Below are 22,532 nucleotides of genomic sequence, written 5' to 3'. Positions count from 1 at the left end.
AAAATAATGAATTTAATTAATTAATTAATTAATTTAAAAAATGAATTAGAAAATCAATCATTAATAAATACATAAAATATTAACAATGACCATACAGCAGATACAGACGACTGAAGAAACCACATATCGGCTGATTGACTAGAGCAGTGTTTCTGAAATGGTGGGGTGTGCTCTATCCTTCTCTGCAACAGGTACCTGGTTATACCGCTGGCGAGGTATAAAGATGAGAACCACTGAGCACCCGTGAGAGCATCCACGGTTCCTTCGATACGCGGCAACGGGTAGGCGTCTTTTCGCGTTTTAGCGTTCAGCAACCTGTAGTCCACACAAAGTCTCAATTCTCCAGTTTTCTTAAAAACAACCACAATAGGAGAAGAAAACGGACTGCAGCTTGGCCTCACCACCCCCCTTTCCAACAGCTCTTGAATGTGGGCTTTGACCTGCTCATACTGCGAGGGGGGGAGGCGACGGTAGCGTTGCCGCACCAGGGCCTCATCCTCAAGATGGATCTCATGCTCCACTAACGTAGTGCACCCCAAATCTCCTTCACCCCGGCTAAAAACATCGCTATGAGTTTTTAAAAGCTCCAACACCTGTTCAACTTGTGATGGTGACAAGTTTGGCCAAGAAACACTAGTCAAATCAAGCGGTTCTGTCTGATTTACACTCTCTTGGCGGATCACTGCCACTGTGTTCTGGCCTTTCCCCCCCTCCTCCGACACCACCATGTTCCCAAGCTGCACAGGGTCAACAATATGCAACTCTCCAAGTTGTGTGTGGGCTGGCAGCCAAATATCCTCAGAACCTACGTTGACAACTGGGACCTCTGCTGCTAGACCACTGCATTATGTAATATTTATATGCATCTACTTTCCCTACAAAATTCCTTTTTAAAGTTTTTTTTAAATTCGTCAGCAGAGAAGAGCGAAGCCTGCAGAGAGTCAGGAGGATTAGTCACCACAGAGACGGCGGCGTTTCCATCAGAGGAGCTCATCTGATGCCGCCTCACATTTATGTCACGTCTGCAGGCACACTTCTTCCCCTAAAATGATGATGGATGCAGAACATTCCCCTCAGTCGGAGTCTTGCAGGCCATTTCCTGTCCCCAGCAGTTCACCCGGGGAACCGTAAGTGGAAGCACACCAGCTCTGCGCAGCCCCCTGTAATTGCTCCATCAATCCAGCAAAGGAAGAGGGAAAGAAATGAAGGCGTGCCGCGTACACGCTGCGCGCACGCCGCTCGTTTAGCTCCCAGCTTAATGAGAAGTGTTGCGTAAAAGCTCGATCCATTCCTAATGTACTAGTTTACTGCAAAATGGCAGCAGCTTGATAAACGATGAGAAGTTTACCAATAACTTTGTTTTTTTGTTGTGGAGCTAAAGGAAATGCATGATGGGAAAAAAAAGCAGAAACAAGCGCCTAGAGCAGTGAAGAATGAGCATGTCAAAAATAAAATGAAAGAAAGATGTAAGAATTGATCAAAGGAGGAGAAGAACAACACAATTAACACAACACAGGATTTTAATGTATAAAAGGAAGGAAAACCTTTCAGTGGAGAACATCTTGGAACAACTAAAAAATCAACCCTGCAGAGGCCTCTGCTGCAGCGTCACAGACAGGGAGGACAACGGGAGGATCCTAAACGCGTCTCATTTGGAGCCTCATGAATGAATCCGAGTGCCACCAGTTCAGAGGAGGGCGTTCCAAACACAAAAAGGTGGAGTCCTTTCATGCATGTGGCATTATATGCAGATGATGTCATGGTGGAATATCTCCCTCCTCTTCCTCCTCCTCCTCGGAATCTTCCTGTTGGTTTTTAGTCTGTAGGAAAAAAAAGAAACTTTTAGCAAAAGTTTTTCTTAATGTTTGATGAAAATTCTGTTGCTCATGAACAACAGGACTTGACAGCTTTTCTGATCAGAAACAGGCTGAATGAATTTGGTAAACAAACAAGAATACACCTTATTTTTAGAGACAGCACAAATATCGGTAAAAATACTGTTCACCAGTGATGTGATGAACTCAAAACCCAGCAGAACCTGTGAGACTGTTCAATAGAACACTGAGTAAACTGTATGAGACATTTAGTCTGACTGAAGCTCTGATTGCATTGATAGTTTCATATCATGTATAACATCAAAGCAGAGATGAAAACATGCAGGTGTTCCACTGACGAAGGCTTTTGTGTGACTGAGGAGGTGACATAAAACAGGCTTCCTGGGGGAAACAAACAAAAATAATGTATTAATCCCTTGAGTTTTGTTTTCGATACCTTTTTTCTCATCTACTTCACAAAAAAATCTACAAGTGACCAACAGAAAAAAGCTGCAAAGAGCTGGATCCAACTGGTCTGTTGAGGAAGAAGGATCTGGTTGGAGAGGATGGACCTTCTACTAAACAGAAATGAGTTAAAGAGACGCACCTTCAGCACAAGATTGAGACAATGGACTCAGCTTTGGAAAAGTGATACCAGTGAACAATGAAAGTGTTTTTTTTCTTTTCATTGTGGTTTTGACAGTTTGAGGGATAAAAACCTACCAGTTTGAGAAAATCGATGAGTTTGTAGGCGTCCTCTCCGGTGGAAAGGTCAACAAAGTCTCGTGGGATCCTGTAGCTCAGACAGGGACTGGGCTGCACCGTCACCTCGCTGGTCGTGAAGCGGAACGTCGGACCTTCCTGCACAGGTGCACAAAGAAGGTAAGTCATCGTCTGGCTCTGGAGAAGATTTGGACCCAACAAAGCTCGCCGGGGTCAGAGGTCACCTGCTGCTGCTGGGCCACTTCTCCGCCAGACGTCAGCTCGTCCCAGGTGAAGAGCAGCGAGTCCGTCACCTCTCCAAAAGGGTTGAGGTCGATGAGCCAAACCTTCCCCTGCCAAATGTGACAGCGCTTCACAAACCAGCTCAAAGAATCATTTTCTAATGTATATTTGACAGTGTTTACCTGGCTGTCCCTGTAAACATCGAACACAACTGCAAAGACGAGAAGAACATCATGAGAAATGAAGAGAAATCAAACAGAAACGTTTGACATTACAGAGTAAAACAGAATAAATGCTCACAGTCTTCATCCAGGAAGTGGTACTGGATGTTCTGGCTGAAGAAGTCCTGTATGGCCTGAGAGACCTGCTCCTCCTGCTTCAGGATGTGAGGGTAATACTGGGTGTAGTCTCTCTGGGAAATGGCTGCCGTGCACACAGAAAGGCCGTCAGCGCAGCTCTAATTGATTTCTATAATTACTTCTAAATTAGCCCGTGCAGCTCCACCAGCGTTCCAGCTCTGCTGGCGTCCAAATTTACCGCAGCGCTCGCAGAGCGGCTGGCGTTCACACGAACGCTGCGCTGAAAACGAGAAGACTTTACCGATTAGCTCGTTCTCTTTGACGAAGCAGCGAAACTCTCCTCCAGGAATCAGCTCGCTCCACTTCCTCAACACCAGCTGAGGACGCAGGAGAGTTCACAGATTCAGACTCACAAATCGGAGCGCTTGTTTGCCTAAAGGTGGGCTGTGTGTCTGCAGAAGATAAACCACCACAAAGCTCCATCTGCTTGGTGATCTCACAGGGTTAAAGGGTAACCAAACAGGGAAGTTGGAGGCTGACTCCACCCACAGCCGAAATGTGAATATCCAGTCAGAGGGGCGGGGGGGCAGTTAACATTACTGGATCTGCAGATCATGATTCACATGGTTTGAATATCACAAAACTCAACTGCAATACCTCAATTCAACCTGTAGGGGACAGCACACAGAAGTTTTTTGACTATATTTTCAAAAATTGAACAAGTTTATTTTAATTTATCAAAAATTTGGCAACGACCAACAGACGCATTTATAGAGGTCAACAGATAATAAAAGTTGATTTAGGGTTTGGTTACCCTTTAAGTTTGTAAAACTTTGAGGGAACTTTTCCAAAGTAAAACAGAGAACCTTGTCATTCTGTTGCTTCAAGAGATTTTTTTAATGTTTCATAACAGCAGCGTGTTGATAGGTAGATTCTGAACACTGGTACCCCTCCTTTAGATCACAGGAAGTGACTTCCACCACAGGATTCTCTCCATTTCCAAGATACCGAGGATCTCATGAAATAATTTCAAGCACAAAGTCTTCAAAAATGAACTTCCTGATCATTTCAAGCATGCACAGCAAGGGTCCTCAAACTACGGCCCGTGGGCCGGATCAGGCCCACTTCCACATTTGGCCCGGCCCCCCACACACTGTCAGAAACTCTGATCAAGAACCACAGAGAACGTGACTTTTTATTCCAGCCTTCTGTAGTCTGAACTATGATGAGAGGAGACAATATTTATTGGCATTCATGCTGTAATGATTCACTTTTTCTTTATGCCTTCGTTATTATGATTATTTTTCTTCCGTTTGTTTTTGTGGACATCTATAGCTCTTCAGCTCTTTCAACTATTTAGCTCATTCAGTTGTTAAAATATTCAGCTCTTTTTGTGCTAGCTTTTTCAATTGTTTTGGCATTTACTAAGGATTTCTAGGCTATTTTGTAGCTAATATTTTAGCCACATGCTAGCTGTTTTGGGTAAATTAGACATTTTAATAGTTTTTCAGGCTAATTTGCCATCATTTTGCTAATATTTTAGGTAGTTATCAACTTTAACATTATCATCTTCAGCACCTAAATTCAGCTTACAGCATTCACGCCAGCATTATCACATGTAATGCTATATATCTAATGTTTAAAATGTTTTAGTTTAATTTTTTTTATGGAGATTGCATAAATGAATTATTTAAAATGTGGGTATGTTTGGCTTTTTGGAAGAGCATGAATGTTTACATTTAGGCTGTGATTGTTCCACTTTCTCTGTTTTTACTGCACCTGAAAGTGAGCAGCAGTTTTGAATGTAGCGAGGTGGTGTGCAGGTTTTCCTCTAACATGATTCAATAAGCATCTCCACACATGGAATCAATGCATGACAGATTCAACTAACTCTGTGACCAAAGTCAGGCCTCGAGGGCCGGTGTCCACGTTTTCCGACCAACCTGCCATTGAAGCTCCTTATTGGCCAAACACACCTGATCCAGGTAATCAGCAGCAGATAAGGCAGGATTTGTGGAAAACCAGGAGGAGTTGGACCTCGAGGCCTGGATTTGGACACTAACTTTGATTTTGTCTTACCACCCAAAGACACAGTAGGTTCAGCATCTGTTTGCTCCTAGAGTGCAGATTTAGATGATTAATAAACACGTGTGGCATTGCCAAACTTTGTAGTAACTTCTGCTTGTGTGAGATTCTGGATTCTTCTGGACTTTAAAGCTATTTTTACCTGGATTTGTACTTTATTCCTGGGCAACAGACGCCTTTGATTACATTTGACAGCCAATCACCATCACATTTCGATCTCTCTGCAACCATTTAAAGTCCCACTCCAGTGAAAGTGGTGTTTTTAACATCTTCTTGTAGCATTTTTCTCATGATGGAGGACATTTAAAAATAATTTAGCTTAAAAATGCATTTCTGAGTATATCTTTATTAAAATAGTGTTGAATCTGGAGCAGATGAAAACCTGCAGTTTGAAAGAGATTGTATTTGTGACATAGAAAATACACTGGGATCAAAAGCTCCCTGCTCTGCTCCATTCTGATGGACCAAACCCTCAGAAACAGAAGGGGGCGGGGTTGCCCAACACAACAGTCCCGCCCAAAACTCAGAGGTGAATTTCTAATGAACTCCTGCCACCCTGCAGAAACTATGTCCTAGAAAACAACAGGTTTTTCTGATTTTGGCTACAAACTGCATAATTATAATTAAAATTATTGAAAATGGATCAAAAGATGATGGGAGTGGGTCTTTAAAATGATGTTAGTGACTGTAAATCTGTTGAGGTCTGTGTGTGTCGGAGGAGATACCTCATATTTGATGATTGGATCGGGGGAGTCCTGGTCGCTGCACTGAAGGAATCTGATGAAACATAAACAAAGAAAGTTAAAAGAAATGTTCTTTACAGAGTCAAGTTTGATTTGTGAAGTTTGTCCTGTAGCCACAAAAATGACAGATTTTTATCATAAATAGACCATCAGAACAGTTAAAGTCTTTTCCCGCCTGCTGCTCGTCATGATTCGTCAGAATCTGGGTGTGTTTGTCGGTTGGGGCCTTACGGCTGCGTGAGGTCGTGGGTGATGAAGTCGGAGCTTTTGAAGAGCAGGAAAATGTCGGCCAGGCTGCCGCACTGCAGCGAGCTGTTCAGAGCGATCCAATTTGCGTCCTGGGAGGAAAACAGAGGGCGTGAACCTGCGGTGCGTGGCGTGGAGCATCCATCACGCAGCTCAGAGTTTACCCGCGGAGCGCTCCAGTTGAGTTTGGGGAAGACTCGTCCGCCCAGCGAGTTTATGGCCTCCAGCACTTTGGAGGTGAATTCTGGGAACTCTGGAGCCTATTGAAGACACAGCCATGATCACAGCTCTGATGAATGCCTAAATGCATTTTATAGATGTCATTTTTTTAAATCAATTTCCACTGCAAAGGCATTTTTGCTTAAAAAAAAATATTTAAACTGAAGAAAAATGACAATTTAATAAAAAGAAAATCCTGAATAATGCCTTAAGCTAACAGAAAAACAGTTTACTGTGATAAACAGAGTGCGATTTTACAGTTTTGATCAATTATTTTGACTTTTCTGAGTCTTAATCAATTGGATTCATTGATCTGTCAAACTCAGCTCTACAAAGACCTTTAATTCAGCTTCAGTTGTGCGTCATACAAGACTTTGTCTACTGCCAGTAAGCGGACTAAAACTCTAATGGTCAAGAACAACGAGAAGGAGAGAAAAATGATGAGAGCCGAATTTTTCTTTTCACTGAGGGAAACTATTTGTTGAAATTATCATTGTTTTTTAAGTGCTAGAAAGCAACATTTAGAGTTCTAATTGGTATAAGCTTTATAACATGAATAGTTTTCTGACAAATCACTAATGCAAGATTATTTTCATTGTTTTTCACACTGATATGATCCGTTCAGCTTCATTTTCCACAGTGGCAGATCCCCAGTTTAACCTTTGAGCTACTAGTGTAGGGTTGACTGTTTTTTATTACTTTTTGTTTTATTAGATTTAGTAAATTGTTTTGAACTTGTTTTAACTTTGTTTTTGGATTCATACATTTAATTTTTTCAGTACAGTTTTGATATTTGTTATAAACATAAAAACCTTTCTTAATTTTTGTGTTAAAAAAGACTAACTTTACCACGAGGTGCAATACTTACAGCTAGGAATTGTGTTTTTTGTACAGTTTCTTATATGATTATTGTGTATATAAATAATAAAAAAAGCTTGGTTGTACTAAAAATATGGGTGCCACAAAAACTGTTTTACAGGTAAATTATTATAATTATCATAATAGTAAAAATGCCATGAAAGGCCATGGACTAAAGGAAAAAGTCTATTAAAAATTTGTAAAAAATGTTTAGGAAGTTTTAGTTTTGCGCTGGTAGTTTGTCTGTTTTTTTTCTAAGTCATTCTGAACTTGTTTCATTTTGATCTGCAGCCACATTCTTCCTCTATTCGTCTTTTGTGAAGAAGCTGCTAGTTTGGACCAGCAGCTCCCCCTAGTGGCAGAGACTAAGAAGAGGAACTTCAACCACAACATCATAAAAATGATGGACAGTTAAAAACAGGCTTCAACAGCAGGTAACTCGGCTGAGTCTTCTGTTAAAAACAGAAAAAAGGATTCAGATAGAAAAAGGGGAGGAGCTTCTACTCTAAAGATAATTGGAAGAAAGGGATGATTCAAAAATATTAATGTCGATTCTTTCAAACTAAAACCATCTGAGCTGATAAAGACACTTTTGGAGAATTACATTAAATTCATAAAAGCACAAACAGTAACCAGCTGCTTTATGAGTCTCAATCATTATTAGATTTCCATAAAGTACTCAGAAATCAGGAGCGAGTGATGGAACTATTAAATTTATTCTGGTTTCCACTACTCTATTGATTATTAATTAAGAAATAAGAAAATAAAAGCGCATATATTTTTGGTTATTAGGAGAGGTACTCCAGTATGTTGAGCCAAAATGCCCAAATCCAGCAGCAGAAACATGAACTTACAGTCACTGTTGTGGTTGTTTCATCATCCGACCACTAGAGGAGAGAAAAAAGAGCTTTAACCAACAATTAGTTTCTTTGCTTAGTTCTGAAAGAATGGAGAGTTTCATGTATTGTCTAAAAGCGTGACCCCACCCACCTGGACATCCTCCTGCTCCTCTGAGTCGCTGTTGTCAGCGTGTCTCGTCTGCGAGTTCTGATCACTGATGGGACAAGAAACGTTTGTGAAAGTTAGGAAAAATAACCAAACTAATTCAGTTCTACAAAGATGAGACTTTCCTTCCATCATAAGAAGACTTAATACTCATTTTAAAATAAAACAAAAGATGTAACATTCTAATTAGAACAACAGATCAGATTATAATCTGCTGAATAAACACATCCAGATCTAAAATGACTAAATCGATTGAACTTTGATTCACGAGTTTAAATTTAACATAATTCAATCAAATCTTTCCAATTCCAAAGTTGATTTTATTTACTACATAAGAAAATGTTTTTATATCACTATCGATTTTAACCACACTTTAAAAATATAATAAAACCACAAACTAAACTAGAAGCTGTTTTTTTTTCTTAACTGGATTTAATCAAATAATTTAGTTTTTTTTTTTTTTTTAATTAAAAATGAGTCCATCTCTGGCAGCTTTGGTCTTTTTCAAAAAACCTTCGGACTATTTATTGATCTTTTTGAAAAACTAAATGATACATTTAGGTTTAAAACAGACACTATATATAAATAACCGTTTCAGAGGACTTTTAAATGTGTCTTCTTAGGAATTTGCAATGGAGCATATGTACTTACCTCCATATATCAAGATAAATAAACATATAGTGCTGTTTTATTTTAGTTATCCATTTTATAATTAGATTGCAACTTCTTTATGCAACTTTTGCCTTCTGCGGTGCCATAACAAATGAATGTATCCTTGTGATATGAATAAAGTTCAATTCCATTCAATAAACGCATCAGAGCTCATTACTCGGAGTAATGTGAGATTTTTTTTATTCTTACCTCCCAGAAACCACCAGCGTCCCATCGTCCAGTAAATAGTCGATTACATTCTGAGGCAATGGAAGAATTAAACTAGAAAACAAGCATAAACAATGTTTTTTAATTTGAGGAGCCACTGTAAGAGGTGTGTAAGGAAACTTGGATGAAAGAATGTAGGTTTAACTAATAAAATCTGATCCCTAAAGCAACAAACATGGAATAGAACTGCCAGACGGATGTTTTGCTGTAAAAGTCAACGTTAACACGGTATGTTACAGCAGCGCTAATTGTCGTAGTTTTTAAAAATTCACCTTTTTATCGTATGTTTCTTGAAAATCGGATACCAAGCCGAAAACTGACAGTTAACAACCTGCTCCTTCTTCATGCTGTACAGGAAACTGGTCCGTCACTTAAAATCTTCCTGCTGATACTACTTCCGTATTTCAATACAAACAACTTTACGCTGCATGACGCAAACCTACATTTCGATACGCTTTAAAAAATGTTTGAAATTATTTGTTTAATTTATTTTATATAATACAAAAATTAACTATAAATAACTTGCAGTTCATTTGAATCATCTAGGAATTCTTGACGGGGGGCACTTTTAGAGGGGACGCGCTGGTCTGGAGCAGTGCATAGATCGTTTCTTGTGAAGAGCTTCACTCAAAACGTTTTTATTCTGTAAAAAATGTGCTATAACTATCACAAATTATCATTTGAAATAAAAAAAATAAAGTTTTGTTGACAAATGTTATACAATTTTGTCAAATAAACACCACCGACATTGGTCTATTTTCCCCAACAACAGAATAAAGTGCAGAGTGGCTCGCCTCTTTATTTTTTACCGTCTTTTCCAGTAGTTCCAGCTTTCACGTGAGTTTAGTTTCTAGATTTTCGGGTTTTCTAAACATTTTAAACTGTTTATCTTTAGTGATCTCATGACCTTAAAGCGTCTTGCTCTCGTCGTGCTGACAGAACAAATACCACACGTTTTTGGGAATATTTGGTTCCACCCAGTTTGAGCTGAAATAGTGTTTGTAGCTTTGAGTTTCAGTTTGAGCTGAAATAGTGTTTGTAGCTTTGAGTTTAATTGTTTGTTTGGGAGCTAAAGGAGGTCTCAGTGAGCATTTTCTAAAGGCTATACTTTCAACTGTTTCCTTACAGTCGTAAAGACTGTAAAAATGAGTAATCCCGAAGAAGCCAAAGCGACCACAACCCCACATGTCGTCAAAGAAGAGGTTAGTCTTTTTTTCTTCTTTCTTTTTCGTGAATAAACATTCAGCAATCCTGTTATATTCTGAGAAAGAAAGGAGTGTACCATTATGGACAATTGTTAACATTTCAGAAGACCAAATTATTCACACAAGGACAGCATAAGTAATTTATAGTAGTTTTAAGTTGATTTAAAAGTTGGTATTTTATACAAAATTTAAGATATTTCTACGGCCAGTTTTTAGGAAACTAGTGTTTTTCTTGTGCATTTTATATACTTTTTATACATTTTACGACAAAACCGAATAAATATCATGTATTCATTCAAAAAAAAACCCTTTTGGAGATAATCTAGTTTTTCAGAAGCAATGATACTGTTTTGAATATGTAAAAATTTACAATTATTTTAACTTTAAAGTGATTTTTTTACAGCTTTTATTGTCTGGGTTTACATCGTTTTAAAGCAACATAAAACACAAAGTTTTCTTTCAAATGTAATCAATTATGAACATTATTATTGCTTTTTCCAGCACATGTTTTGCCTAAAAATGAGTAGTCATTGTTGGTTCATGTTTACATTTAAATGTCTAAATGACATTCTGGGTAAATCTATAGACATCTGTAAAAATACTTTAAAGACCCACGCCCATTAAATGGTGTTTTTTTTTTATTTTATTTTTTTTTTTTAAACATGTTTTTGTCGCGGGCTACACGGTGGAGCAGTGGTTAGCGCTCTCGCCTCACAGCGAGAAGGCCCCGGTTCGACTCCCGGCTGGGACCTTTCTGTGTGGAGTTTGCATGTTCTCCCCGTGCATGCGTGGGTTTTCACCGGGGACTCCGGCTTCCTCCCACCGTCCAAAAACATGCTTCATAGGTTAATTGGTGACTCTAAATTGCCCCTAGGTGTGAATGTGAGAGTGAATGGGTGTGTGATTGAGGCCCTGCAACAGACTGGAGACCTGTCCAGGGTGAACCCCGCCTTCGCCCATCAGCAGCCGGGTTAGGCTCCGGCACCCCGCATCCGAAAGGGAAGAAGCGGTCAGGAAGATGAATGGATGGATGTTTTTGTCGCATTTTTCTCATGATTGAGGACCTATATAAACAATTTCAGATTGAAAATGATCTTTACTCAAATTGTGTTCAGGAGTCGATGAAAAGACTCGATTTGAAATAGGTCTGTTTGTGACACAGCAAGTGAAATGGGCGGGGCAAAGTCTTCCTGGTCCGCTCTATTCTGATTCATCCACTGTCAGACAAATAGATCCGTGAACGTCTTTGTTTTCCTGGTCTGAGCTGGAATCTGGATCTAAAATGTACGGCTGGATAGAAACGATATTGCACGCCTTTTTAGTTGTACGGCTAATGTTAGCTTGTGAAGGGCTGTAAGCTAATGGGAGAGAGTGTAAACAAAGGAATGCTACGAAATTAGCAAGGCTAACTTTTTGTCCTGCCCACAATCCAGAGGAAAATTTCTAATGAGCTCCTGCTGCTTTTTATGGAGCCAAATCGTGGCATTTTTCTATGCTTTTATGTAACACAATAAGATAGCGCTTCAACGGGCTAGAGCGGCGTTTTGGACGCGCAGTTTAAAAGAACTCTGCTTTTTCACCGTCTTGGGACAATTTCAGACTATGATAGTACAGACTAAACAGACATGTTCTGACTGTAATTATCACAGTTCTCAGAGTCAGTGAACGCACCAGGACTGAAGTTACCACCCTCATTGAGTTTGATTGGCCCTTCATGTTTGCCCCGCCCAAATGCGCCACAACAGGGCCAAACGTTTTGAAACAGAAATTTTGAGATTAGTAAAATGAAAAAAAAAAGTTTTCAAATTGAAATTTTAAAACATAAAAAACAGAATGTTTGAAGCTGAAAATAATAAAATGTGTTTTAGAATAGCAAAAAGTTTTAGCCATTTTAATTTTTTTGGGCGAAACACCAGTTTATTTATGTTTTATTTGGGTTTCAAATAATATTGGCCTCAAAATAGCCCCATATGTTTTTATTTTAGCTTAAAAACTCAATAATCATGGTAAAAAAGACCATTAGGAACAATTTTACAATAGATAAAATGTAGTTGGAGTGTTGCAGTTCCTGAAATGACCACAGGAGGGAGTTTATTCACTCTCACGTTCAAAAGTCTGATTTTACACAGAAAGAAAGAGCTTTACCATCTACTTTAAAAAATAAATTCAACACTTATTGTTTCATGTTCTATTCACAAGAACAGCTGGCTTTATAAGATGTTATCAGAACTCTAATTTGCTTTAATGACATATTGTTTTGATTGTCAGGTGGGTGGACTTAAAAGAAAAACAACTTTAAAGTTCTTTCTCCCGCCAATTTTTGAAAAAAGGGCAATAGGTTTGTGAAATATTTTTACTATGCTAAAAATTTAGATGAATCAAAAAAAAATATTTCATCTTTATCAGTCAGTTGATATTTTCTGAAACACAATGAACTCGTATAGCTCATCAAACCTTATTAAAGTCCCGCTCCGATCACCTAATGTATTGATGTATTTTTAAATAGTTCCCGTTGGTCTTTTAATGATGATTATGATGTTTTTAGCTTGGACTGCTGTCCACATGACCCCGGATGAGCAGAGGAAGATGGATAGCCTTTTCTAGGACATAGTTCCTGCAGAGCGGCAGGAGTTCATTAGAAATTCAGCTCTAAGTTGTGGGATCAACCCCGCCCTCCCTATCCCTCTGTTGCTGAGAGCTCAGAGCAGGGAGTTTGTAGCCACGCCTAGTGTATTTTATACGTCTCGCATGAGATCTTTTTCTAACAGTATTATTTCGTCTCCTGATTTCACCACGATTTGAATAAAGAAATACTCAGAGATGCAGTTTTAAGCTTAATTTTTCATATATATGCCCTCTATTATCAGAAACACACAATTTTCACATCTCTAAGCGACTGCTTCCTCCTTGTGCTCCAGCTCATGGCATCAGGAAACTGGGTGAAGCTGGAGAAGACCACCTACGTCGATCCAGCAGGAAACACAAGGTAGAATCCACGTCACCGACCGCAGCTTCAAGACTTGGAAAACCCATTTGTGTTTTCTGTGTTTTCCTCTCCAAGAACATGGGAGACGGTGAAGCGGACCACGCGGCAGAACAACACAGAAGCAGACGGTAAACGCAGCTTTTGTTTTTGTCACTGTCAGATGCAAACGAGCTGCTTTCTGCTGAATCAGTCTGACGGTTGACAGACGTCACACAGGCATCTAACAAACCACTGCAACACTCTAATGTAGATGAAGTTCTGTTTTTCAAGCATCAACTTCCCAAACTAGAGCTGAAGAAGTTCAGGAAGCAGGCTTAATAAAGGCAAAATTACAATTTTTCTTCATAGAACTCAATTTGTGCACTTCGACATCCCAAGTTTAGGTGATCCTTTGACTTTGACGTTTCACACCAAATCTCTTCAGAGGTAAAGATTATTGAAAGTTTGTTTTTATCTTTAAGGTCAGGGGTGATCCAAAACACTCCTTAGGTTGCAGGCTTAACAGGATAAACATTTATTGAACACTCTAAGGCTACATTTTTAAAACTGTAACTTTTTAACATAATTATGAACTAGATATATAGCATTACCTGTGATAATCCTAGTGTGAATGCTGTAAGATGAATTTGGCTGATGAAATTGACAGCTGAAAATGCTGAAGATGTGAGTCCGCTAAAATATTAGCTAAATGCCAAATTAGCCTAAACAACAACAACAAAAAACTAGGTTAGACAAAACAGCTCTGTTTGTAGCTGAAATAAAAATAGCTGAACTTCAAAGTAGCCTAAAAAACTGAAAAAGCCTAAATTAGCCAAAACAGCTAGCATGTAGCCTAAATATTAGCTAAAGTCCAAAACATCTTAAAAAAACTAAATTAGCCAAAACAGCTAGCATGTAGCATGTAGATGAAAAAATAGTTAAACTCAAAAATAGTCTAAAAAAAAGAAAGGCTAAGTTAGCCAAAAAAGCTAGCATGTAGCTGAAATATTAGGCACATGCCAATTAGCCTAAATAAAACAAAACAAAAAAACTAGTTACTTGGAGGGCCGGATCCGGCCCCTGGGCCTTGACTTTGACACATATGGATTTGTAGATATTGAGCTTTCATTTTAAGGCGGGGGCCGCAAAATTTCGAGTCGGTTGCCATCAAGTTGTAGATGGTGGAACCACCTGCTTTAACCCTTTAACAGCTGAGGTGTCGCCCGTGACGCTTCAACCCCAAATCTTTAACTTTTCAACCGTTAACAGGATCATTCCAGTAGATTCTGAAGGAGAAAAGCGGCTTTTCTCCTTCAGAATCTACTGGAATGATCCCGTTAACGGTTGAAAAGTTACAGTAACAACTGTGACCCATGTGACCTGGGGGGTCACCATAAAACCCTCCTTTTATAAGGTGGATGTGTAGGAGGAGCAGCTGAATTCAGTAGCTTCAGATTGTGTAACGGCTTCTCTGCAGGGGTGGGAATCATCGGCGTGCTGAAGCGGACTCTCCACAAAGACTGCATGGTGATGGTGAAGCAGTTCCGCCCTCCTCTGGGATGCTGCACCCTGGAGTTTCCTGCAGGTCGGGCGCGTCTCCTTCCAGTTCACCCAACAGTTTGGACTCTGCAGAATAATGCTCTTGGTTCTGCTGCGATCAGGGCTGATCGATGAGGGGGAAACGGCGGAGGCGGCGGCTCTGAGGGAGCTGAAGGAGGAAACGGGCTACAAAGGGGAAGTGGTGGGGGTCACTCCAGGTATCACTTGATTACATTAGCTGCTCCACTCACTTAAATCTATGTACCTGGCTGTTGCAGAGCCTGGGTAAACACCGTTATCTTCAGGAAGGTTTGCTGACTGTGTTTTGCTGCAGTGACCTGCCTGGACCCCGGCCTGTCAAACTGCACGACTCAGATCGTGCTGGTCAACATCAACGGAGACGATGTGGAGAACATCCACCCCACACAGGAGCTGGGTGAAGACCGCCGCTTTGTTTCCCGTCCAAGACGTCGCTGAGGACGTTTTCTTTAAGCAGCAGCAGACAAATATGCACGAGAAAATAGTTTCAGTTTGCTGATAAAAATAACTTTCAGCTACGTTGATGTTGCTAAAAGTTACATATTTTGAAGATTATTACCTTAATGGTGCAAAATTTAAAGAAAAACTAAAAGTAATTGTGAGCAAAGCTGAAGACTAATAAGATTTTTTAAACTATCAAAGTCTCAGAGGATGACAGTATCTGGATTTCCATTTACCACAAAATGATTGCAAATTAATGAATGAATTAACTTTATTTATATAGCACTTTACAACTCTTTCAGTGTACCAAAATGCTTCAAAATTAAACAAGAAAGTTAAAAAATAGACATATTCAAAACTCAAATTTGCATTACCTCCGATAATGCTAGCGTGAACGCTTTTTGCTGAAAGTAGTTGATGAAGATACAAAATACATTTGCATAAATGTTAAATTTGCTAAAAGACTGGAAATTTCATTAAAGAACTATGAAAGTGCTGAAGTTGACCTAAATTTTTGAAAAATGTTTAGTAAAATTGTTTTAAAAATCCTTAATACATGCCAATTTTTAAATATTTTTATTGTTGCTTAAATACAGTATTAGCTTAACTCCAAATTAGCTAAAACAAACCGCAGTAGATGCCACATTAGCGTGTTGCTAAAAAATAAGCTAATCTGTAAATTAGCCTAAAAAAGTTAATAACAAATTAGCCAGGAACGTTAGCATGTTGCTAAAATATGAGCCAAACTCCAAATTAGCAAAAACAAACTTCAGTAGATACCAAATTACCCAAAAAGGCTAGCACATTGCTTACATACTAGCATACAGTGATTTTTACCCTTTTTCTGTTGGCCTACAAACTAACCCCACATCAGAGAAGTGTATAAGTTGCATCCTTATGCCAAACTATCCAAATAAACTTGACCTGTACTGGGAAAAACACGGTTCATTTTACTAAAATAAATGCATAAAAGTTGAAGACTGAATACATTTAAATGACTAATCTAACTCTGATCTCATTCTCTTGTTCTCTTCCACAGGCGATGGAGGTAAGAGCTCGCTGATATATTTTACACACGATACTGTCTCTATAATGTAAATGATAAAACAGGTCGTCTTCTCTTTTCCAGAGTTTGTCGAGGTCATCCTTTTACCGCTCGACGAAATCCAGACGAAGATTGACGGTGAGCTTTCCCGCTTTTAATGAGTTCTCTTTAGATTTAACATGCTGACTTTTAGAAAGGAAAAAAACAAAAAGCATCTTCTCTTTGTCTTTCTATAGATCTGCTGCAGAAAGAAAAAATAATGGTGGACTCTAAAGTGTACATCTTTGCCATGGGGATGGCTCAAGCCTTCTTCAAGCCAAGGGAGCTGCCGGTTCTGAAGCAGTGAAGGCGGGAAAACGGCGGCCTCTGCTGACAGCTGGAGGGATCGCAACTGCTAGGATTCCATTGGTGGAGAAGTGGACCTGGTGAGGTGGTTTCAAGCTGACAGAAAACAGGGAAAACGGAAAATTCTTCCATTTCTATTTGTGGTTGTATCGTGGTGGTTTTGAAGCTAACAAACATTCAAAACATCGTTTCCGTGCCAACAGAGGATGAGAGTAGATTCCATGCCCTTCACTGGACCAACCTGCGTTTTCTTTGCTCTCAGTATTAAAACGCTCAGCTTCAACTGAGACTTTCATGCATTCCTTTGAGTTTTAATGTTCACACTAACAAAAACTAATAGTCGACCCTTTAGAAAGACAGCTATTTCCCACAGCTGCTAACAAACTGTTTTTAATGAAATATTCAAAAAGCAGGAGATGTTAAAGTATAGACATTTCATTTTTCATTAGACCATTACCTACGTTTTATGGTTTTAAAAAGTTGCACAAAAATATAGTTACTAGAAAAAAGCAACAGTAAGCAAAGTCATTTTAGTGAACTTCCCATGTTTGGAAGAAGAGAAAGGTTGACATAAAGGGTCGTTTTTAGCCTAAATGTTAGTTTTTTTTCTTTCTTCTATGTTGTTGGGTTGTGGATTTAGACAGAAGTTGCTATAGAAAATGTTCAAATGTCTTCTGGTTTTGTTGGGAAGAGCAGACGTTTACACACTAGATGTTGATTGATTCATGAATTCTTAAGAGCTCCTTTTGTCATGGTAACCCATCTGAAAGTAGAAAACATGTTTTTTGTTTTGCAAATGCTGCTGATGTACTAGATTCATTTAATGTTAGAACTGCTGACCTTGTAACATGATGGAACAATGAACTTTCCTCTTCATGTAGTAACTAGGAAGTACTGACTTTGAATAAAACAAGCCTTCTTTTGGTTTAATGCTTAATGAATGTCACTGGGAAACCAAAGTCTGATAGTCGGTGATTTTGGGACGTGTTGTGTTTTTCTGACATGTTCCACTGGCAAGAGATCCTGGTTAGGACCCAGGACACTCTGGAGAGACTATGTCTCTCTGCTGGAGGAAGTGACCGGGGAGAGGGAAGTCTGGGCATCTTTGCTTAGACTGGTACTACCGTGACCCGGTCCGGATGTGGGGAAGAAGGCAGAGACACCAGGCAGAGTTGAGGTTCTTGACCTGGGTTGGCCACCCCTGCTATTGACCATCAAAGCAGTTTGGGTTTGAAGGGGAGAACTTGGCAAATTCATCCTACAAATTTCTGGCGTCACTTTTCCATCAAAATTGGAGAGCTGTAAAATCCCAACTCTATAGTTTTGAACCTTGTAGCTGGTGGGGCAGAAGCTTGTAATCAGTGGACAGTATCTTGATCCAGAAAGATATCCAGGTGAGAAGACAGGAACAATCCTATTTCTCCACAGCCTGGACTCCAGTTTACGCTTCAAGACCCACAGAACAAGGTTTATTAGAGACTAAAGCTCCAGAGTTCAGGAGAGAGTGGAACAGTCTACCAGCAGTCCTGACCTTAACCTCATCATGCAGAAATCTTTTAATGAACCAGAATGTCAAACACCAAACAACATTTACCAGTGAGAAGGAAGATTTGGCTGATTTTTGAGCACAAACCCACAAACCCACTCTCTCTGTCTACCCCGTGCAGTCACTGTGAGATTGGAATTCAGAATTAATTCTAATAAGGGATGCTGTGAGTCTAGGACGGGTAGTGGGTTTTCCAGACTCTAGAGGTCAGAGCCTGACCTCTAGAGTCTGGAGCAGACTGAAGAATAGAGGCAAAAACTAAAGGTCAAACACTGGGGAGCAAAGTCACAGATCAGCAAACCTCAGCGGTGGCATTTATAATACTCAAGGTAAACAGGTGGACTGGCAGGGTGAAGGTGGAGGAGCCAGTCTTAAATACAGGTGGACAGGTGTGTCAGAAACACCTGTGGAAACAAAAACAGGAAAACAGTAAAAGGGGGACAGGACAGTACTAGCAATGACCAGCAGAGGGAGATAGAGGGACAGTCAAACCAGGACATCAAATGAATAAACAAACCACAGCACCAAAACAGGTGGTTAAGAGATGATTAATGTTCCATGTGGTTGAAAAAGTGTCAGAAAGTCATCAAACCAGAGGAGTGTCAGAGTCATGTACACACAGATGTCAAATGATGATAGCTTCTATGAACTTTATGTCTCGCACGATGTCTTCACACTACAGGAACTTAATGCACGCTGTTTATCTATCATGCAGCACAGAGTGTGAGATAGTGACTAGTTAGATTTGTATGTGGTAAGAGGAGAACAACAGTATTTCTGCTCCCCCCCCCCTCTCTCAAGCACAACCTGAGGATTCTGCAGTTATCCTAATGAGGCTTCGTTTGGTTCTTGTTCTACAATAAAATGTTCAGCTACTATTGGTGAAACACAATATGTTTGAACAGTCAGACTAAAAAAGGGAAGAGAAAATGACTTTTTGTCTTTTTTAGATCAACAACTGTACTCTTGTGTTTTAAAGGAGCGCATGTTTTACACCAGTGTTTTTGGAGGCAATTGGAGGATTTTTGGTGACTGTTTGACCTTTCTAATCTGTATGACTGGTATTATTCAAAGCTGCTGGGAGTTTGGTTTTGGTGCATATTGGAAACAGGCTTTTCATATGAAGATGATAAACACTACACTCACCTGCCCACTTTATTAGACACACCTGTACAACTGCTATTAACGCACGTTTCTAACCAACCAATCGCATGGCAGCAACTCAACACATGTATGCATGTAGACATGATCATGACTGTATGTCTGTCTTAAACCCATAAAACCAGAAGAGGAAGTAACTTGTAGTCAAGGCATGACAAGTAACTGGCTGAAAAACTTCAAAAGGGAACTAAGAAATGTTGATGACATACTTGTATAGCCCCAACTACCTTCTTTTAAGCCACAAAGCGCTTCACGGTCACAGTTCCGTTCACACATACATTCCCACGATGATGGTGAAAGATTCAGCACTGATAAGTCGCTCTGAGCAGTTTTGAGAAGATAGCATCTGTTACCATGGTGATGCTTCTGTTAATGCTGCTGTCGTGTTAGAACTGCAAGTTTAAACAGTGCAGTTTGACATGTATCGCACACAACCATTATGTTGAAAGAAAATGGACCAAAAAATGTCAGTCATTTCTGCTCAAGCATTTTCCTTTTTTTGTTTTAAATGTTTACGTTGAAATTTCATGCTAAAGCTTTTTTTTTTTTTTCTTCTGGTCCAGCGCAAATGAATCAACCTCCAGACCGGCAGGAGCTTCTGAAAGAAACCATCTCACAGAAGTCTTCATAGTTTTTGTGAGGGGTTAGGGCTAACAAAATCATTTTTAAATGTTTTGGATTAAACTAAATTACAATTAATGTCTCTTTTATTGACCTTATTCCTGGGGCCTCTCATGTAAAAGGGATCATGGGTGCAACTTCCGGAATAGCAACCGGAAGTTACACGGCTCTATTTGTTCCACTGAAAGTTGGCGGTTTTGTTAGCTTTAGTGGTGCATACAAACGAGCGTGTTTTACTTAATCCCTCACAGTTTTCTAAAATGTCTTTGCGCAGTTCTGGTGCATGTTTTGCAGCTCGTGGTTCTACTAACAACCAAACTAAATTAAATTTGTGGGGCGTTTTGTGAACATGGGCTGCTGACGAAGAGGGAGTGCAGCTGCCCAGAGATGAAAAGAAATGGAGAGAAAGAGAAAGTGCGCGCTGGGTGGGGGGGTTACACGTGCAGCACAAGAGCCAAACAGAGAGAGAGAGAGAAAACATCAACACAAAACGTAAAGAAAGTGAGAGACATTAAAAAAGAAGAAGAAACTGAAACCATTTGACTTTTATTGATAGTATGAAGGAACAGAGTTTGCAGGAAATAATTCTATGTATGTATATATATCCTATATATATTTATGGCTCCACAACTAACCTGTGCAGACACCTGAGAACTGAGAGAATCTTCTCTAAAACAGAGCAGATCATCACTGACAGAAGAAACAGATTGCATCCTCAAAGCTGAAACACTTTTGTCTTTCTTAATGTTAATGTGAATAAAAGTCTTGATTTATAGGTTTTGTACAATTTAATTTTTATTTTGGGATGTGGTTGCAGAGTTTTGTGTTGTTCACTTCAAATGTGCTTAAAAGGAAAAAAGCTTAAAATGCATAAAGTTAAAAACTGAAGAGTTAATAGTTAGTTCATTTATCATTTATTTTGTACATTCTATCTAGAAGGGATAAATAACAGCATATACATAATTTACACTTTATATGAATAAAAACACATTTACATCATGGATTTTGTGCATAATCTTATCTAGTAGTTGATAATAAATTAAATATAGCAAAAACAACCTAAAAATCCATTTGGTATCAGAAAGAGTTGCTGTTTTCAGAAAGCTAATGCAAAAGAACTGAATCTCTGAGAAGAGCCAGAATTCATCACTATTGTGGAGGGAAACCAGGAAAGACTTTTTACTTTGTCTGATAGTTTTGGAAGTATTTTTTAAAAAGCATTCATAAAAACTGATTATTTAGAAGTATTTGTTTTTAGAGTTGTTTTAATCATTCTTTTATGATTATAAAGGTAGACTGTTTTGACAAGAGCAAATTGACTAATGATACCGACAATATTTGCAGCAGAAAGTTGTAGTGGAGGGAGGTGTTGGGCTGTGTAGAAGAGGATTGAGATTGAGAAACACTGGGTTAAAGTGACAGCACCTCTGCGCTGCAATGATGCTTCCCACTAGTATAAAAAAATGTAGACTAGATTGTGGAGGGAATGTACATCAATACAGACTAACATTTTTTGACCTTTTTGGATGCTAGTGTACCGCAGGATTTTTTTCATGGCTAAAGTGTACCTTGGCTCAAAAAAGGTTGAAAAACACTGCTATAGGACATGTGTCATAGTCAAGGCCCGGGGGCCGGATCCGGCCCTCCAGATCATTTTATTTTATTGTTATTAATGGTCCGATGTTATCTTGCTCTTATTTTTAACTTGTGTAATTTTGACTAAATATATTATTATAGAGCGTATAATATTGAAAGTTATTTAAGGTTTAAGTTGATTTATTCTGGATTAATATTCCTGCCTTTTTATCACTCATAATTATGTTTAAAAGTTATGGTTTTAAAGTTTTAAAAATTGTCGTTCTGATAGCTTTTTAGACTATTTTGGCATTTACTAAGATTCTTATTTTTTGGCTGCTTGGAGTTTAGCTATTTTTTTCAGCTACAGGCTAACCTAAGTTTTTTTTCTTTTTTATCAGGCTAATTTGGCATTTACCTAATATTTTAGCTAGCTATGAGCACTAGCATTTTCAGGAGCCAAATTCAGCTTACAGCATTCACACTAGCATTATTGCAGGTAATGTTATATATCTAGTTCAGAATTATGTTGAAAAGTTACGTTTTCAAAGTTTTAGAAATGTAGTTTTAGAGTGTTCAATAAATGTTTATTCTGTTCGACCTGAGGTGTGTTTTATATTTTGGCCCCTTGTGCAATTGAGTTTGACACTCCTGATCTAATACCTTTAAGACAATTTTCACTATTGGCTTTTTACAAGTTTCCATGTTTATCAGACTTTTCTGTTAAGGATACGATTTTGGATTTATCTTCGAAAACATAGACACAGAAATTGCTTTAAATTTTTGATTATTTACTGGGTAAATTCAATGCACACAAAACTTGGTTCCTTTAAAGCCAAACAATGTTTTCTCACCTTTCATAAATAACATAAAGATGCATTTTTTTCACTGTAAACTTCATGGGAAAAGAAGATCTGCAATAAAACTCCAAAGTACTTAATTCACATGTTTTGGTTA

At 38.9% G+C, this 22,532-nt stretch overlaps 2 protein-coding genes across 4 annotated transcripts; one reads left to right on the top strand and one right to left on the bottom strand.

Moving 5' to 3' along the window:
• Positions 1–1,502: 1,502 nt before the first annotated feature.
• cdc123 (cell division cycle 123 homolog (S. cerevisiae)) lies at positions 1,503–9,546 on the bottom strand. The gene is made up of 13 exons (XM_024260846.2): positions 9,366–9,546; positions 9,076–9,147; positions 8,200–8,263; positions 8,064–8,096; positions 6,297–6,392; positions 6,118–6,224; positions 5,869–5,920; positions 3,360–3,435; positions 3,060–3,182; positions 2,942–2,970; positions 2,762–2,869; positions 2,538–2,675; positions 1,503–1,820 (listed from the first exon to the last, which is right to left on the bottom strand). Exons 1-13 carry the CDS (start codon positions 9,437–9,439, stop codon positions 1,758–1,760), a joined length of 1,035 nt encoding a protein of 344 aa, XP_024116614.1. The 5' UTR covers positions 9,440–9,546; the 3' UTR covers positions 1,503–1,757.
• A 237-nt stretch (positions 9,547–9,783) lies between these two features.
• On the top strand, positions 9,784–17,609 carry nudt5 (nudix (nucleoside diphosphate linked moiety X)-type motif 5). 3 transcript variants are annotated; one of them, XM_024260849.2, is made up of 10 exons: positions 9,784–9,930; positions 10,222–10,295; positions 13,217–13,284; positions 13,360–13,412; positions 14,741–14,848; positions 14,925–15,020; positions 15,137–15,238; positions 16,322–16,330; positions 16,412–16,465; positions 16,564–17,609. In XM_024260849.2, the coding sequence occupies exons 2-10, from the start codon at positions 10,239–10,241 to the stop codon at positions 16,671–16,673; spliced, it is 657 nt and encodes a 218-aa protein (XP_024116617.1). In that variant the 5' UTR covers positions 9,784–9,930; positions 10,222–10,238; the 3' UTR covers positions 16,674–17,609. The 3 variants fall into 3 exon arrangements, with proteins under 3 accessions (XP_024116617.1, XP_024116615.1, XP_024116616.1); XM_024260848.2 differs by lacking the exon at positions 9,784–9,930 and adding an exon at positions 9,939–10,085 and having other exon boundaries at positions 10,123–10,295; XM_024260847.1 differs by lacking the exon at positions 9,784–9,930 and having other exon boundaries at positions 9,937–10,295.
• Positions 17,610–22,532: the final 4,923 nt, after the last annotated feature.

Source organism: Oryzias melastigma, linkage group LG23 (genome assembly GCF_002922805.2).
Source record: "Oryzias melastigma strain HK-1 linkage group LG23, ASM292280v2, whole genome shotgun sequence".
In the NCBI taxonomy this organism is placed as follows: Eukaryota; Metazoa; Chordata; class Actinopteri; order Beloniformes; family Adrianichthyidae; genus Oryzias; species Oryzias melastigma.
Note: the sequence above shows the minus strand (reverse complement) of the source record. Positions and strands in the feature narration are given on the sequence as shown.